Source organism: Eptesicus fuscus, chromosome 13 (assembly GCF_027574615.1).
Source record: "Eptesicus fuscus isolate TK198812 chromosome 13, DD_ASM_mEF_20220401, whole genome shotgun sequence".
NCBI lineage: Eukaryota > Metazoa > Chordata > Mammalia > Chiroptera > Vespertilionidae > Eptesicus > Eptesicus fuscus.
The window spans coordinates 16445386-16463013 of NC_072485.1; the positions used below are offsets into that span (position 1 = coordinate 16445386).

Below are 17628 nucleotides of genomic sequence, written 5' to 3' on the forward strand. Positions count from 1 at the left end.
ATTTTCTTGTTTTTATCATCTAACTTGATCATTTCTTTTGAGATACTTATAAACTCAGAAAACAAATGAAGTCATTACTTAATTTTCCCAACTTGGAATGACTTCTTCCAGGTACATTTAAAATTAGATACCGCTCTGGCCTTGGTCATTTTCATTGGGAATTTTAGAGGGCATCCATATAACTCTCCTTCCCAAGTCAGGGCTAGACCAAGGCTAAATGAATATTGAGCCTGAAAATTTGGTACCCTTTCAAATTTATAATCTTTCAATATTTCAATTCAACGCTTGAAGAAGATCAGAAAAAAACATGTTTGCTATGAATACAGGTCACCTCTTTCATGTATAAAGTGAGATTCATCACAGCACTTAATGAATCACAAAATTTTAACTTATTTGGACTCATCTTTTATTTCAGTTTTTCCCTTACATAATTAAGCAAAGCTAGAGATAATTTGCATGACTATGTCTCTACAGATTGTTTATAATGCTTTTTTTTTTTCTGGCTTGAGTGTTGTCAAAATAGTTTCTATTTTACTAGAGTGTTTTATTCTTCCCCTTGGTTGATACAACAATTTCATTTACAACTAACTTTCATACTCTTTCACTAGCTCCTCAGAGCTACACTGGGAAGGAAGTCCTTTTGTGTGAGTCTGAGTCCTATTTTCCAGCATAGTAAAGGGGTCCTGAATTATTTAGATGATCACTTTTTAAATGCTTATGTTTTTAAGTATTTAATTTTGAAGCAGTTCTAAACTTACAGAAAAATTGCAAGAATAGTAAAAAGAACTCTTACCTAGAGACCTCATTCAGGTTTTGCCACTCTGCCAATAATGTCCTTTAAAGAGCACGTGTGGCATCTGGCTGTCACGTCCCTCTAGTTTTCTTCGACATGGATCAGCTCATCAGTCTTTCCTTCACTTTCATGACCTTAACATTTTTTTTAAATTATAGGTGGTTATTTTATAGAATATCTCTCAATTTGGTTTTGTCTGGTGTAGCCTCATAAATAGGCTCAAGTTATGTATTTTTTGCCAGAAGATTATAGAAACTTTGTTCTTTTCTTTGCAACCTATTAGGTGGCATATGATGCTTATTTATTCCACTAGAGGCCCAGTGCACAAAATTCATGCACAGGGCGGGGGTTCCCCTCAGCCCGGCCTGTGCCCTCTTGCAGTCTGGGAGCCCTCAGGGAATGTCCTGGGGAGCAGTCCTAAGCCAGCAGTCAGACATCCCTCTCGCAGTCCAGGACCCCTCACTCCTTACTGCCTGCCTGCTCACTGCTCCTTACAGCTCGGCTTGCTGCTCCTTAGCACTGCCGCGGAGGCGAGAGAGGCTCCTGCCACTGCTGCGACGCTCGCCAGGCATGAGCCCAGCTTCTAGCTGAGGGGCGCTCCCCCTGTGGGAGATCACTGACCACCAGGGGACAGCTCCTGCGTTGAGTGTCTGCCCGCTGGTGGTCAGTGTGCATCATAGCGACCGGTCATTCTGGTCGTTCCACCATAACGGTCGCTTAGGCTTTTATTATATAGATTATACATGGTGGTAATGTTTTTATTTGGTAATAATACATATTTTGCAGAATGATGCTTTGTAACTATATAAAAAATCCCTTCTTCACCACACCTGCACCCACTAGTTTTAGCATCCCTTGATGTTTCTTGCCTGGATCAGTTTTCACAAAAATAGTTTCCAAATGGTTAGTTTCTCAGTTCATCATTCTTTTTGCTTTTACTTATTAGTGGGCTCTCTACTTGGAAAGGAGAGCTTTCTCTTATCCCCATTGTTTGTTTATTTGTTCATTTTTGTCAGTATAGACTCATGGTTCCCCTTTTACTCGGTGGACTACAACTCATTACTATCATTTCGCATTTTGATGCTCCAAGTGTCCCAGACTAGGCTGGAGGAGGCTCCAAGAGCTGGCTTGTGTCCCTTTGACATGCCTCCATCATTATTGGAGCACTTCCTTACTACCTGGCACCACAAGGTAGTCTAGGTTCATCTTTTAATTTTCCTCCCCCAGCTCTACAAAATGCTATATCCATGGACCCTGGTTCCTTTTAGTGGTAGTGGTTTTGGAAACCAAAATCTGGGTCCAAGATATGCCTGTGGGGTCCCTGGTTGCCAGGCCCTTTCACCCCATCAGAGGACACAGATAGGAATTATATACATATACAAGCACACACACACACACACACACACACACACACACACACACACACACACGACTCCATATTTATTTCTATGAATGTGAGTTTCCACCAATACCCTCATTCCCATTCTCTCAGGTGTCATTGGAGCTTTCCTCCTGTCCAAATCTGCCCCTCTCGTTCCTGATGGTGAGAAACCTGTTATCTATGTAGCCAGCCTTTTGATCCTGCCAGGCCACCGCCTCTCACTGCCCCACATACCCATGCCCTGACCCTTGCTAGGGGCTGCCTTCCCCAGGTTACCATCCCCATTTGGCCCTGCGGAATGGCTTTTTGAGAAGAAAAGTAGGAAAAGAGGAGGAGAGAGGGGAGAGGGAAAAGAGGAAGGAAGAAAGAGAGAAAATTCTAGAGGAAAAAATGGTAACTTCAAAAGAAACTGCTGGGCAAACTTCCCGAAATTGCTGATTCATACACTGGAAAAAGTCTATAATTTAGTGAATTGCCTCACTAAAACGATTAGGCAAGTGGAATGTGATCTAATGAGACCTTTAACACCCAACCCTTACACAGGCAGTTGTAAACATATATACTGTCCAACCTCAAAAGCCCACATTGGTGATCATTGCATTATAGGCTTGAGATTTTACAAGAATAAACAAAATGCTAACTATATTGACACTATACTTGTCTTTCAAAGTTCATGATCCAAGATAAACATAGTTGTTAGCCTTTTGGCCCGCACTTCCTACACCCCACCCCTCGGTGACCCCTCGCCTCCATCCTCACTCCCCTCCAATCTATGCCGCACACTCCTTTCAGAGCACTCTTTGTGTAAATGCAAACCCAATCATGTCATTCCTGGGGAAGAAACCTTCCAGTGGTTTCCCATCACAAACTGTTAATGTCTGGATGCCTTAGCTTGGCACACAGGTTTCCATGACGTTGCCTAGTCCACTCCTCTCTGGGCCCTTTAAATAAACTCAGCAAGCCCTCAATAGCCCTTGTTGCTACAGTGGCTGTTCCAGACTTGTTCCGTGCCTTCTGCCTTCCTTGTGCTACCAGCATATTCCAGCTCTGTGCCCTGGAACCTCACCTTTCCTGCCCGTTGGATCTGCAGCTTGGGTTAGAACTTGCTTCTCTCCTGGCTTTCACCGTTGGCCATGCTCACCCAGCGAATGATTCCTGGCCTCCGCCTTCCTGTTTCAGTCATCGGAACTGTGGGTGAGAGGTGTCCTCCATCAGGCAGTTCTCTGCCCACATTTTCTGCCTCATCTCCTGGTGCTGCCACCAACTCACCTGGGCATAAAAATACCTTGTGTTTCCTAAGAATAGATGCACTTTGACATGTTCCTACCCCATAATCTCCTCGGCTTAGAATTCTTCCCTCCTCATTTCCCTTCACCATCTCAATCAACTCTTACTCCTTCTCACCTCACCATCTTGCTGGTGAACTCTAACTCCTTCAGCAATCAACATTCACCTACATCCCAGCCTATGGAAATCCCACCCTCCTTCCCACTCTCATTCTCAACAGCCCAGGCAGAAATTGGCTTTCCCTCTTCTGCCCTCATTTGGACCTTTAAATACCTTTATTATTCCACTAATTATACTGTGGGATATTTTTAGTTTACATTCAAGTCTCTCACGGGAGACTCTAAGACCCGGGTAGGCAAGAACAGGTTTTTATGAACCTTTTGTAGCTAGAACACTAAGCCTAGTACCAGCATATAGAATAAATGCAAGAGATTTCAACTGAGTAAATAGATGAAGCCTGGGCAAACAAATGAATAAGTAAAATAGGCCACTGAGTCCATTATATAGATCTTTTGTTTTCTCAAATAAAAAATAAACTTAAAGGATATATTGGCATAGACTTTCAAAATTTCACTTACTGTTTTTAAAACGTATGTTAGCATTAAAGAAAATTTTACAAGAATGGTTAGGTATAAGGTCTTATCACCTTAACACTATCATTTTTGGTTCTCTAGGTTTCCTTCCAACTTTCTTGCCTACATGTACATATTTTTCTTCAAAAGACATAGAACCAAATTTGCCCAAATTTGTCTTTGGGGGGGGGGTAAATTGTTCTTTTAATATTTTATGAATTGCTATTTCGTTTCTCATGACTAAATTATATAACATGGAGTTGCTATAACTTAGGTAACCAGTTCCCTATTTTTAGACATGTAGGTTGTTTCCAAGTTTTCTGCTGTTATAACTAAGCATAAAATAAACATTTTGTTTTTTTTCTTTTAAGTTATTTTTTTAAATCATTCTTCTTAAATTCTTAGGAATGTGGCCCAAAAAGTAATTCTTGGTATGTTTTGTAGAATTGCTTTTTAGAAGATTTCTACCAATTTGCAAGGTAAAGGCACATTTTTGTCACAAAGAGTCAGTCCTTTTTTATCAAAGACTTTGAACTCTAACCAATTTGGATTTAACACTTGGAGCCACCACTTAATATCTATGTGTATGTCAACAAATCTTTACCTTCCCTAAGCCCAAGCTTCTTCACTTGAGAAAGGAGATCTCTTAAAAGTTGTATGAAAAATGTACATACGTTCCTTGGCTGAGTGGCTGGTATAAAATAAGGGTTTAATAAAAGTTTGGCACCTAAGGGTAATGCTACACAACTTTGATTCATTATATGGGTTGATTTCAAATGCATCCCTCTGAGGACAATCTTGTTTTCCTTATTCCTAGCTTTAATCATTCAATCCCTCACTCATTCAAGCATTCACATATTCAACAACACTTTATTGAATTCTTTGTTTGTGCCAGACACTGTCCTGTGTCCTAGGGCTACTGTTGTGAACAGAATAAATAGAGTCCTTATCCTTATGGAGCTTGGTGGAGAAAGACAGACAGCAGACACATAAATAATCTATAGCATGTCGACGTGTACATGTAATGGTATAATGTTTTCTTTTCCCCCACAATTGTTATTTTAATCGATGGTCCATTCAATAAGAAATAACATCTTAGAAGAAAATGTCATATATTCATTTTCATTAATCCATCACAATATTTCTGGGAACAAATCATGGAGAAAAACAATTATGAAGGCTCTCATTTATGAACTGAACTGAGCATTAAGCAACCATTAGCCATTTTAATCCTCTCAACAGCCTTCTGAGATAGATTATCTCCCAAAATATAATGAGATAATATCCCGTGTCACAAAGCAGGAGATAGTTTAGGAGCTTTCGCAGATGTGGTGGACCTTGTCTGGGTTTGGTTTTTTAAATTGTTCTTTGGCTGCCTGGCACTAACTTCCTCTCAATGGGTACGTCTCCCACAGAGGAAATGGGTGGTCTCTATGCAATGTATCCTGCCACCAAGTATGGAGGCCAGATTCGGAGGTCCTTCTGCTTCCTGCCTCTGGACACCCAGGTGAGGGCACATGACCCAGACCCAACCAACAGACTCTCCCACTGGAGACTCTGAATGCTGAGGAAGTGAAACTAGAACAATTAGAAACAAGAGCCTAGTCTCAATGCCTGGACTGTTCAGCTGTAATACTCGCCAGTGGTAAGAGGCGAGGGCCCCAGCAATAGATGACTCTTTGGCTTTGGTTTCCACTGCCCTTGGTCCTGGTGCTCCAGTCTTCCTGGCAATTCTCTGAGCTACCTAGTCTTTTACATATATTAGCCAGCACTGAATTTCATAGCTTGAAACTTAAGAACACTGACTGGTAACACATCTAGAAAATGGCCAAGTCGGTGTTTGATTCTAGATACAAAGCCTGGGCTCTTTGCACAAAAGCAAGGCAAATAGGCAGTCAGTTATTTATTCAACAATTATTCCTCAATCCATCACACGCATAGCAGTACCATCTCAGAAACCTAAATGTGAAAGATTTACTAAAACTGCTATGGCATTGAATTCAGCTAGGATCTAGCAAGAAGTTCTCGGCAGTAAACTTGATTCTAAGAAGTCTGCAGGATCCCCAAAATGTCATCCCTGCTCAAAGGCTACCAACTTCCTGTTTCATGTATGTTATTTTTATCATCCAATTTTTCTACAGCTACTATGCTTTCTAACATTCTCTGTGACCTGGTCTCTCATTTCATGTCCTTGTAGTCATTGACTTGCTTTGATATGATCTTTTTAGGTTGGAATTATTTAGATTTAAATTTGATACAAGAATAATAGAAAGAAAGCAGACTTTGCTCCCCTGTGAAGAGAAAAATATCAAGAAAAGGAAACACCTAATGAGAAATTACCAGATGGCATTTGTTATTCTTTTTGGAAAGAATAAGGATGTTGCCTAGCACTGGCCTTGAGCTAAAATTTACTTACATTAATTTTTAAGTGACTTATGAACATATATTGCTATTCCTCTTCAGTTTTTTGCATTTAACAATTGAAGTATCATACTTGGGAATATTGGGATTGATTAAATTCATACATTAGAAGAGTGGATAGTGGGCCTACTAGAAATACTATATCACACCTTGTAGGCAATTATTTACCTCTATCTGCTTTCAAAGATGGAAGTTGGCATACTCATTAGAATTCTAGAGGTGACGATGTCTTCTTCTCTCTATTGGCCCCAGAGTTTCTTATTGTCATTTCTTCCACTCAAACGCTCCCCCCTCTGTCTGCTTTTGGACTGGGGTCACTACCATGAATTTGGAACAATGGTTTGGGAAGAAAACAAGGGAACAAGATGACCAAGTGGAGAAAGTTTCAAGGATTCAGTCCTTGATCTTCAATTTTGGCAGCTGCTATAAAGTTACAGTGAGCACTGCAGAGCTCAGGAAAGTTTATAAATTCAAATTTTAAAAGATTATTGTGATTTTTTTTCCTTTCCTCAGACCAAAAAGTGACCATGAGTATTCATTCATTCATTCATTTATAAAACAAACCCCATTGTGACTTTTTTACCATTTAGTTTTCAAGAAGCTTACAATTTAGTGAGTAGAATGAATTTACTAGATCTCTGGTTTTCTTTCTTTTTTCTTCTGAGAATCATGTGTATGTGTCTCAGAGTACGTGACAGCGATGATGTTCACAGGTGCAACAACTCTTGTTGAGTACCTGGGGTTATTCACTGGGCCCCATACATTAACTGTAACTCCACCATTTTCTTTTTCACATGGAAAGTATATCAGGATACAACAGCAAGAGCAAGAGAGAGACAGTGAAAGAGAGAGGTCACTATGGGAATAACCTTGAATCTAATCAAAATGTGAAGGTCATTCACATACTTTTGTTAGTGACGAAAAGTGGCACCAGCTGTTAACCTTGGTTCAGCAACCTCAGTTCTCTAGTTCTTGCTAAGAAATAATTCAGAGAACGTTTATTTAGAAAGTCACAGTGGTAGAAGTGAGCTGTAGAAGAAATGGACTCAGGAAACAAGTTACAGGAAAAGAAAGGCCCTTCAGATCTTAGGGAAAAGAGAGAGAGCGCCCTGGGAAAAGAAAGGGGTGAGAAGGTCAGGGTGTGTTCTATAGAGAGAGTCTTACTCTGGGTCCTCCATCCTAATGGCTTTCATCTGGAGGCCTGAGGGGAGAATCCCAATGGGACATTCATCAGCTTTCCTGGTGTGCCCCCTCATAGTATCCACTGAATGGTCGGCACCAGGAAGCCATTAGTCAATACAGCTGGTCCTAATGTGAGCCATGGTATCACATGCATCTGATTTTGCTGCTTCTCTGGGCCTGGAGCTGAAACACAACTGAAGCCTAGACGTCTTCTCCCAGGGGTTAATGCTCAAGGTGTGGGAGTGCGAGGGCTTATTGTTTTGGCCCATTGCTAGGCAACTGGGGCTCTCCACCCTGGTGACCCTCTGCTCCTGGCCCATCCTTCCTGCTCTGCTCCTGCCTATCTAACTCCCTAACTCCTGACTACACTTTCCTGGCTTGATAAGTATAAGTAATAAATTATTTACTATGAACTTCACAAATGACTTTCAAATACCAGGTATATCACCACTAAAAATACTGCTCTGCATGGGTAAGGGCAGAATTGAATACTTTCTCTGACTGGAATGTTCTTGGCACGTTTTATAATTTTGTTTTCTATTTCATCCCGGGCCCCACAATTCATTATTTACTCAACAAATCCAGTGGTTTTCCAACTTTAGCACCCATCAGAATTACCTGGAAGACTTGTTAAAACATAGACTGCTGGGCCCAGTTCCCAGAGTTTCTGATTCAGTAATTCTGGGTGGGGGCTGGGAATTTGCATTTTCCACAGGTTCCCAGAAAATAGTGATGCTGCTGGTCCAGGAACCACACTTTGAGAATCTTTGACAAAGTCATTCGTTCAAAAAACATTTATTAAAAACCTACCTGGTGCCTGGCGCCAAAGTGAAAAAGAGAAACTGGACATTATTTTATAAGAGTAATGTCTACTGAGCACTCTGCTATGGACTTTGTTATGACCTGATTTACTCCTTTAGGGCAATTCTACAAAGTAGGTATTGTTTCTCTATTTGACAGAGGAGAGTACCACAACTGTAACCTGCTCAAAGTCATATGGACAGGTTTCTGAACTAGGATTTGAACACCTGTCTACTGGATGCCAAGTGGTGCCAGCAGGCACCATGCGATATGCTATGCTACCCCTGTAACACTGAAGAGCTCACATACAGTATTATAGTCAGTGTTTGGCAGATTTTTTAAAAAAAAAATAATGTTCAGAGAGGTTAAATTACTTATCCAAAGTTATTTAGCTACGAAGTATCCTAAAATGTAATGTCAAGTTTGTCTGATGCCAATGTGCTTTTCCCACCATAAACACCATTTCTCCTTGATTTATCTCTAGGTCAAGATCAATCTTAATCAGAGCCAGAAAAGAAATATATATGAGCCCCAGTTAACTAGAGCGAGCAGAGAATGGATAGTCCAGTCTAATGTCTTAGTTAACTAAGACATCTCTCTTGTGTTAACTTTCTATCTAATAGTTATCAGTTCACTTTCCACCCTAAATCAGCACAGTTTAAAGTAACGTTTCCCTCATGATTTAGGACCATCAAACCCCACAACCATCATTAAGAACAACATTTGTTACTGAGAAATATCAAAGTGGGTGCAGAAGACACAGACGATTGGATTGAATGTGTAGGGAGCCCAGAATTCCTGCGGACAAATTAAACTATAATCTAACCACTTACCTTCCCTGGAATCAGAATGGAAAAAGGCCCCCAAACTCAGACCAATCAAATGATTCAGTTTAGTTGGGTTCTAGTTAATCAAGTTTATCCCAATTTGTGTAAGGAGCTGATAGAATTCAGTAAAAGTGACCGCTTATCTCCTTTTGTGACTTGGTAAATCGCAAAGAATGAAGCTTTCCCTGACTCCTGTGTACTGCTGTGTTACCCAGTCATCAGGGAGAGAAATGAGCTGTATAATTACCTTTTGAGACATGAATCATCCTTGCTCTGAGGGTCCAGACCTGTTTGACTCTATAAAAGCAGCTCAAGGTCGAAGTGCAAATGTGCACTGTCTGCCGTCCCCGAGGCTGATATAATTACCAAGCTACCCTGAGGAGATGAAGGTGCTCCCTGCATCTGGCCTCGCTCTCCTTCTCATCACGGCTTTGAACTTTTCCTCTGCAGCCCCCTCCCTATTTGCAGCCACCCCCAGGACCTCAAGGAACAACTACCACCTCGCACAGGTTTGTGAATCTTTGCAGAATTCCTTCTTCCTTTTCCTACCTCAGGAGACTAACAGAGTATAGCGAGAAAATGAGGGGGAAATCTGTTATTGTTTTAAAATCTATAATAATAAAAGTATAATATGCTAATTAGACCAGATGGCCAAACAGTGGAATGACCATCCAGACGACCTTCCAGACAAAGCTGGGGCTGCGAGGGCCAAGCCCCTTGCACGAATTTCGTGCATCAGGCCTCTAGTCTTCTTATAAGTCCATTGAAGTCCACTAGATTCTATCTGCTGTGAAACTAAGACTGATGGCTGGTGCGCGTTAGGTGTGCGTTTGTATGACTAAATAAGTAAGTGAATAATTATGTACCTAGTTATCTTGCTTCTTACAGAATTTGAGGTGGTTTACAAAAATACATGCCATACAAAAAGACCAAAGAAGTATTTGAGAAATAGTGTATGAGGAAAATAAAGGAAAAATTGAGGTGTATAGTTGGCATATAGTAACTAGGCTTCCTGGCAGTCCGCTTGTACTCAGGGAAAACTTGGTCAAAATCTAAAGTGAACCAAGTTTTTCCTGGGTACCTACCTGCTTCTCATTTGATAGTCTTTCCTCTCTAAAGCATATTCCCCATTTGCTTATATTTTCTGTATTTCCCACTTCAAAATCTCCCCCAAATGACTGTTGGGAGGGATCTGATACAAATAATTCCTATTGGAATTTTTGCAGACTACTGTGACTCAATGTGATTCCATGTACAGGGGTGGACAAAAGTAGGCTTGCAGCTGTTTGTATAGAAAAAGACATCCAGGTAGGATTATTACAATAGCTTTATTAACTCAAAAGAATGTCACAAGGCAATGTAGACCTACTTTCACCCACCCCTGTGTCTAAGTGTTTTTGTTGTTGTTGTTGTTGTTGTTGTTGTTGTTGTTGTTGTTGTTTTTCATTTAATAGGAAGGTGGCAATCTTTTTTTTCTTTTTTCTTTTTTCTTTTTAAATATATTTTATTGATTTTTTACAGAGAGGAAGGGAGAGGGACATAGAGTTAGAAACATCGATGAGAGAGAAACATTGATCAGCTGCCTCCTGCACACCCCCCACTGGGGATGTGCCCGCAACCAAGGTACATGCCCTTGACTGGAATTGAACCTGGGACCCTTTAGTCTGCAGGCCGACGCTCTATCCACTGAGCCAAACTGGTCAGGGCGAAGGTGGCAATCTTTAACCTAAAAAAACAAGTTTCATAGGACGGAACTCGAACAGTAATGACAGGTGTGTGGATGAGATGTTTTTGCACCAGGGCCTCTCTTTTAAGAGTCTAAGTGACAGCAAATCTGTGATTGCCAAGCCTTCCCCGGGTGCTCTCCTGCCTGCCAGGCTGCACCTGTGTACCGCCTGCGGAGCTGCCCTGCAGCGCTGGTTTTCACCTGCATGCACATCAGCTTGTTCCTACTGACTGTTCACACCACTCATCCATTCTGACTGGTCAGGCCCCCTGCCAACCAGTCATTAAACATTTTGAATATCAATCGGCCCCGCCCACAAATAATACAGTGAATGGCAAGTGCAGGCCTGTTGAGTTAAACTTCCTTTGTCTTGAGTCCACTTTTGGAGTCATTCAATTCAAAATAACAATATCTCAAATACTGGCGTCTATTTTAAATTGTCTTTCATCGGTGCCACCTAGCTTTGGGTCCCTTCTCCCCAAATGAGGTTTTGCCTCGCCCCGCCTCATGCCGCTCTGATTCGGAAACAGCGGAGACTTCGTGACCCCAGAAGGAGGAGCACACTGCGGCCCGACGGAGCGTCGGAGATACCGGCCTTACCTGTCATCTATTACTCTTTTGTTCCACAATGGAGTGCGGCAAACCCAAAAATATTAACTTTCAGCCCTTTACAGAAAAAAAAATTAGTTGACCTAAAAATTAGCAGCTTGCACCAGAAGAAGACTAGAACATTTGGAAAAAGCCATGCTTGCAGGAGCATTTGGAAAAATTAGGTGGCCTGGCAATATTGGGGATTTTTAGTGATTCCTTACTTCTTTTTCTCCAAAATAAGCCAGATTCAGTCAGTTTTCCTAATGACATACTCTCAGAAAGACCTTCTATCACGGACCAAGAAAACCTGTCAACACCTTGCCACCTGGCAAACAACACCTTCTCCTGCCTGCAAAACCCCTCATCATCAGCTCTGAGCAAAAACAGGTATCACTCTTTCATACTTAGAATAATCTGGGCAAACCTCTAATGTGGTCCCAGTGACTAAAACAAAAATTAATGTCCCACCTTCTGGTTTACAGAATCACGTAAAAACTTTGACAGCCTTAAAATACAAAAAAAAATAAAACAGCATGAGAATAGGCAGTTTAAGTTCATTCATTCGACCATGATTTATTGACTGCTTACTGTATGCTATGTGCCAGGGTCAGTTCTAAGTTTTGGATAAACATCAATGAACAAAACAAGTAATGTCCCTGTGCTGACGGTGCTTACTTGGTGATGATAGAGGGCCTGGGGAGGTGCTGGGGGAAGATAAACACGTAGTCAATTGACACATGTCCAACATTATTTCAGAAAGTGATGTGATATTGGAATGTTTGCAAAGACTACGTGTGACTCAAAGTGATTGGAAAAAAATTAACCAGGTTGACAGAGAGTGACTGGGGCGCATTTTCACCTGGGTAATCCAGGAAGGCTTCCCCGAGGAAGTGGCATTTGAGATGACCCTGCACTATATGAAAGAGCCAATCTCATGAAGACCTGGAGGCAGAGCAATCCAGGCAGAGGAAATAGCAAGTGCAGCAGCTTGGGGGGTGAAGGATCACCAGGCTAGTGTGACAAGAGCTGAGAGACCACATGGAGAAGTCATTGGCTGAGTCACAGAGACAGGCAAGGCCAGTGGATCACCTGGGGCCTGGGAGCCCGCGTCAGGATAAACAGCTTCCACACTGCTCTCTTCCTTCTATTTGGTCACTCACTGGGAGAGAACAAGTGGTTTCTTATGCCTAGAAACACAGACAGGCAACATTTCTAAATACCATACACTGCTTCTCAAACCCACAAACACAGAAATCCACAGTTGAAAAGATGAACAGGATTTTAGTTGATGTATTTAATGTCCACTTATACCCTTTAAATTCTGATTTGCTGATGAACAGAAAGGCTTCAAAAATGATGGATGATGAAATGCTTACTTCATCTTACTCCAGGGTTTTATTCTTTTTGTTTGCTTTTTAAAAATTAGTGATAACAATACAACATTTAAAGCAGGTTGTTAAATTGTCCTTAAACATAATATAAATTTTTATTATCACATTATTATGGACTCATCATTAAAGAAAATAAAAAGTAAAAACCTCTCAAATATAAATTATTAAATTTAGGTGTCTTTACTACCATTTTACTCTCTGTGCATGGATATATGTTTAATTGTTATTATATTTGGTTCTTACCTTTCTCAGTAATTATTATGTCACAAGAAAATATTTATTTTTATACTATTTTCATGAACACTATTTTGAAGAGTTACACATATTCCAGAATACAGGAGTGAGCAAAAGTAGGTTTACAGTTGTAAGTATACAAAACACAGAGTTAATAAAGCTATTGTAATAATCACAATGCATGTCTTTTTCCATATGAACATCTGAGAACCTACTTTTGTGCACTCCTATATAAGTGAGTTTTAATTTAATAATTTCTTTTGTTGGACACATAAATTATTTCCATATGAATAATGTTTCTATGAACATCTTTGTATATCAGCCTAATCTAAAGGATTACTTTTTCAGGATAGATTTCCAGAAGTGGAATTCATGAGTAAAATATTATATATAGCCGTAATCGGTTTGGCTCATTGGTAGAGCATCGGCCTGTGAACTGAGGGGTCCCAGGTTCCATTCCGGTCAAGGGCATGTACCTTCGTTGTGGGCACATCACCGGTAGGGGGTGTGCAGGAGGCAGTTGATTGATGTTTCTCTCTCACTGATGTTTCTAACTCTCTATCCTTCTCCCTTCCTCTCTGTAAAAAAAATCAATAAAAAATATATATATATTTAAATAGTATATATATATACTAGAGGCCTGATACACAAAATTCGTGCAAGGGGCTTGGCCCTCAGGGCCCCACGGCCCTGCCCCCCACCCACTGGTCATTCTGGAAGGTCGTTCTGGAAGGTCATTCCGCTGTCCGGTCTAATTAGCATATTAGCTCATTATTATATAGGATATATACATTTTTAAATATTTTGATAAATTTAAAAGCATTTTTCAGCTCTGGCCGAAATGACTCTGTGATTAGAGCATCAGAGGGTCTCAGGCTCGATTCACAATCAAGGGCACGTTTTTGGGTTGTGGGTTCAATCCTGGACCCAGGTCAGGGCACATCCAGGAGGCAACCAATCGATGTGTCTCTCTCACATTGATGTTTCTATTTCTCTCTCTCTCTCCTCTCTTCCACTTTCTCTAGAAATCAATGGAAAATGTATCCTCCCACCTCAGGTGAGGATTAAAAAAATTTTTTTTTTAAAAAGCACTTTTCACAATGAAGATCTCATTGGATCCTCACACTGCTGTGGTCAGTAGGACAGATACCAACCCTATCTTATAGATGAGAAAGCTGAAATCAAAAGAATTTAAAGGAATTTCCAAAAACCTAGGGGAAATTCTGTTAGGATTCACCCCACAGCATCAGAAGTTCTCACAACTCCCTTTCTGTGACTTAGCCAAAGTGGAAAGAAATGTTGAAGAAACTTTATCATGAACTTCACCTTGTGTTGAAGCATACCTAACTCTGAGTTTTAAACTTTTAATTCTCAGGAAGGACACTAGGACTCCATTGTTTTTAATCTCTCAAAGTTGAAAGAGAAGTGGAGAGGGGACCACCTGAACCAATAAACCCTGTGATTTAACAGTGAGGGATGGGAAGGGAGGCGGGTGAATGGGACAGTTCTGACACAAACACAATTCTAAGTGCACATCTATTTGCCTTATTGAACATTTTGACCCTGAAAAGTATGCTAAAACCTTATCAATAATTTTGGCAAGAAAGTTCCCTGAATGATTTAGGCTCTCAGAACATCGGATAATTCTTCAAAGAAGAACAGTACATAGCCATGCAAGCCTACCTCGAGAAACAAGGAAAATCCCAAATAAACAATCTAACTTTACACTTAAAGGAATTAGAAAAAGAAGAATAAACAAAACTTCAAGTAAATAGGATAGAACTAATTAAAGTCAGAGCAGAAATAGAAATTTTAAGAAGAAACAATAGAAAAGATAAATGAAACCAAAAGCTGGTTCTTTAAAGATAAACAAAATTGGCAAACCCTCAGCCAAACTTATCAAAACAAACAAAAAAAGAGCCCAAATAAATAAAATCATAAAGGAACGAGAAGCCACAACAGACACCACAGAAATACAAGGAATCATTAAAGAATATTACAAACAATTATATGTCAATAAATTCGACAATCTAAAAAAAATGGATAAATTTCTAGAAGCATACAACCTTCCAAGACTGAACCAGAAAAACACAAAATATCTAAACAGACTGATACTAGCAATGAAATTGAAGCAGTAATCAAACTCGCAGCAAACCAAAGTCCAGGACCAGTGGCTTCAAAGGTGAATTCTACCAAACATTTAAAGAAGAATTCATACCTATCTTTCTTAAACTATTTCAAAACATAGAAGAGGAAAGAACATTTCCAACTGATTCTACGAAGCCAGCATTACCCTGGAGGTATTACCCAAGGTCTAGTGTTATTCACATGAATATATAATACTATATCTAACAAATCCCCTATTGTTAAACATTAAGATTGCTGCCAATGTTTTATTATTTACATATAGAAATATGTATATATAACATGTAAATAAAAATATACATAATTTATGTAGAATATAAACAAGTGTATAGTTCATGGAATATATAAATAAATACTATTTATAGGCAATAAAATACCTTATATACAATGTATAAATATAAATTTTTATATGTAATAAAAATGTATATATAAATCTTTAGCTGTTCCTTGTTTATTTTCCTAAAATAAGTTGGATCAACAAATGCAGGTTCTGATTCTGTATTTGTGTGACTCTGCCTCACTCACTTTATCTAAGCAGTCATAGAAAAGCATTTTGAATGATATATGAGAGGTTTAAGCCATATGTGCAAATGAAAGCTTTATAATGTACTAGAGGCCCAGTGCATGAAATTCCTGCACTGGGTGGGGGCCGGGGGGGGGGGTCCCTCAGCCCGACCTGTGCCCTCTTGCAGTCCAGGACCCCTCGGGAGATGTCTGCCTGCCGGCTTAGGCTCGATCCCCCCTAAGCCGGCAGTCAGACACCCCTCTCGCAGTCCAGGGCTCTCGCAGTCTGGGACCCCTCGCTCCTTACCACCCACCTGCAGCGGAGGCGGAAGAGGCTCCCGCCACTTCCACTGTGCTCACCAGCCGTGAGCCGGGCTTCTGGCTGAGTGGCACTCCCCCTGTGGGAGAACACTGACCACCAGGGGGCAGCTCCTGCATTGAGCGTCTGCCCCCTGGTGGTCAGTGTGCTGTCATAGGGACGGGTCTTTCTGCCGCCGGTAGTTCCACAGTTCGGTTGATTTGCATATTAGGGTTTTATTCTATAGGATGATTACTTTTACTTGTCTCAAGGGACAAAGAGCCTGTCCCAGGAAACCGGCCCCACAGAAACAAGTTCAGCCCCACACACTGAACACACCTGAACTGATTAAAAGCCTCAGCAAGGAAACAGATTGAACCTCTATCGTTGCATAAGGTGAGAGGCTGGAGCACAAAGCCTCTGAGAGTTAAAAAACACTGGTGTCTGAGGAAAATATGATACCAATAACTGCTCGCCAGAGGACTAGGAGAGTTTATTTCACAAATTGGGTCCAGATGTCAAGGGCTAATAAATGATTCATGGGTGGAAAATGTTCTTTTTCCTTCCATTATTTTTTTCTCTTACAATACCTATTCATTGTAGGGAAACTATAAAATGCAGGTAAGCAAAAATATTAATAAGTAAATAAATAAACTAACTAGCTAGCTAACATGCCCACTACCAAAATATAATTGTTGTTAGTAATTTGGCACACTGTATATCTTTCTAAGCTTTACCTATGCAAATATATCTAAATTTTTTCAATAATGGCAATATACTCTGCACACTATTTTTCATATATCCAGAAAATATTACCTGAGCATGAGTGTACTCCCCAAGACTGTGCTGTTGGTGTGTCAGCCTGCCTCTCCCTTTCAGGCATATCTTGACAAGTACTACACAAAGAAAGGAGGGCACCAGGCTGGTGAGATGGTTGTGCGAGGAAGTAACTCCATAGTAAAGAAGATTAAGGAGCTACAAGCATTCTTTGGCCTTCAAGTCACGGGGAAGTTAGACCGGACCACAATGGACGTGATCAAGAGGCCTCGCTGCGGAGTCCCTGACGTGGCAAACTACCGCCTCTTCCCAGGTGAACCCAAATGGAAAAAAAATACCTTGACCTACAGGTAATGAGATCTGAGTCTTTCCAAATTCAGACAGAAACACCTCTCTCACTTTCCTTCTTTTCTTTAAAAAAAAATCTTGCTTCTGTTCTGTATAAATATCATGACTCATCACAACCACAGGAAAGAATGTCTAGGTCCAATCTTTAGGCAAAGACAATGGAGAATTCACTAGAAAATAAGATTTCAGGATGACTGTAATTGCTGGCCATCTTAGGTATTACAATTTTACCAGTTAGAGACAACACATTTCTCTTTTAAAAAAATAATAATAATCTAGTCTAGGGTTAACAACCTGACAGTATCTACCCGTGTTCTTAAAACAACCTGTTCAATCAGAAGGATATGATA

General features: G+C 40.4%; 1 protein-coding gene across 1 annotated transcript in view; it reads left to right on the plus strand.

Annotated features, from left to right (window-relative positions):
* Nucleotides 1–9647: 9647 nt before the first annotated feature.
* MMP20 (matrix metallopeptidase 20) overlaps nt 9648–17628 on the plus strand; it is a 37116-nt gene continuing 29135 nt past the window's right edge. The window contains exons 1-2 of the mRNA XM_008149202.3: nt 9648–9773; nt 17033–17280. Of these exons, the coding sequence (XP_008147424.1) occupies nt 9648–9773; nt 17033–17280 (374 nt within the window). The remainder of the gene's footprint in view (nt 9774–17032; nt 17281–17628) is intronic.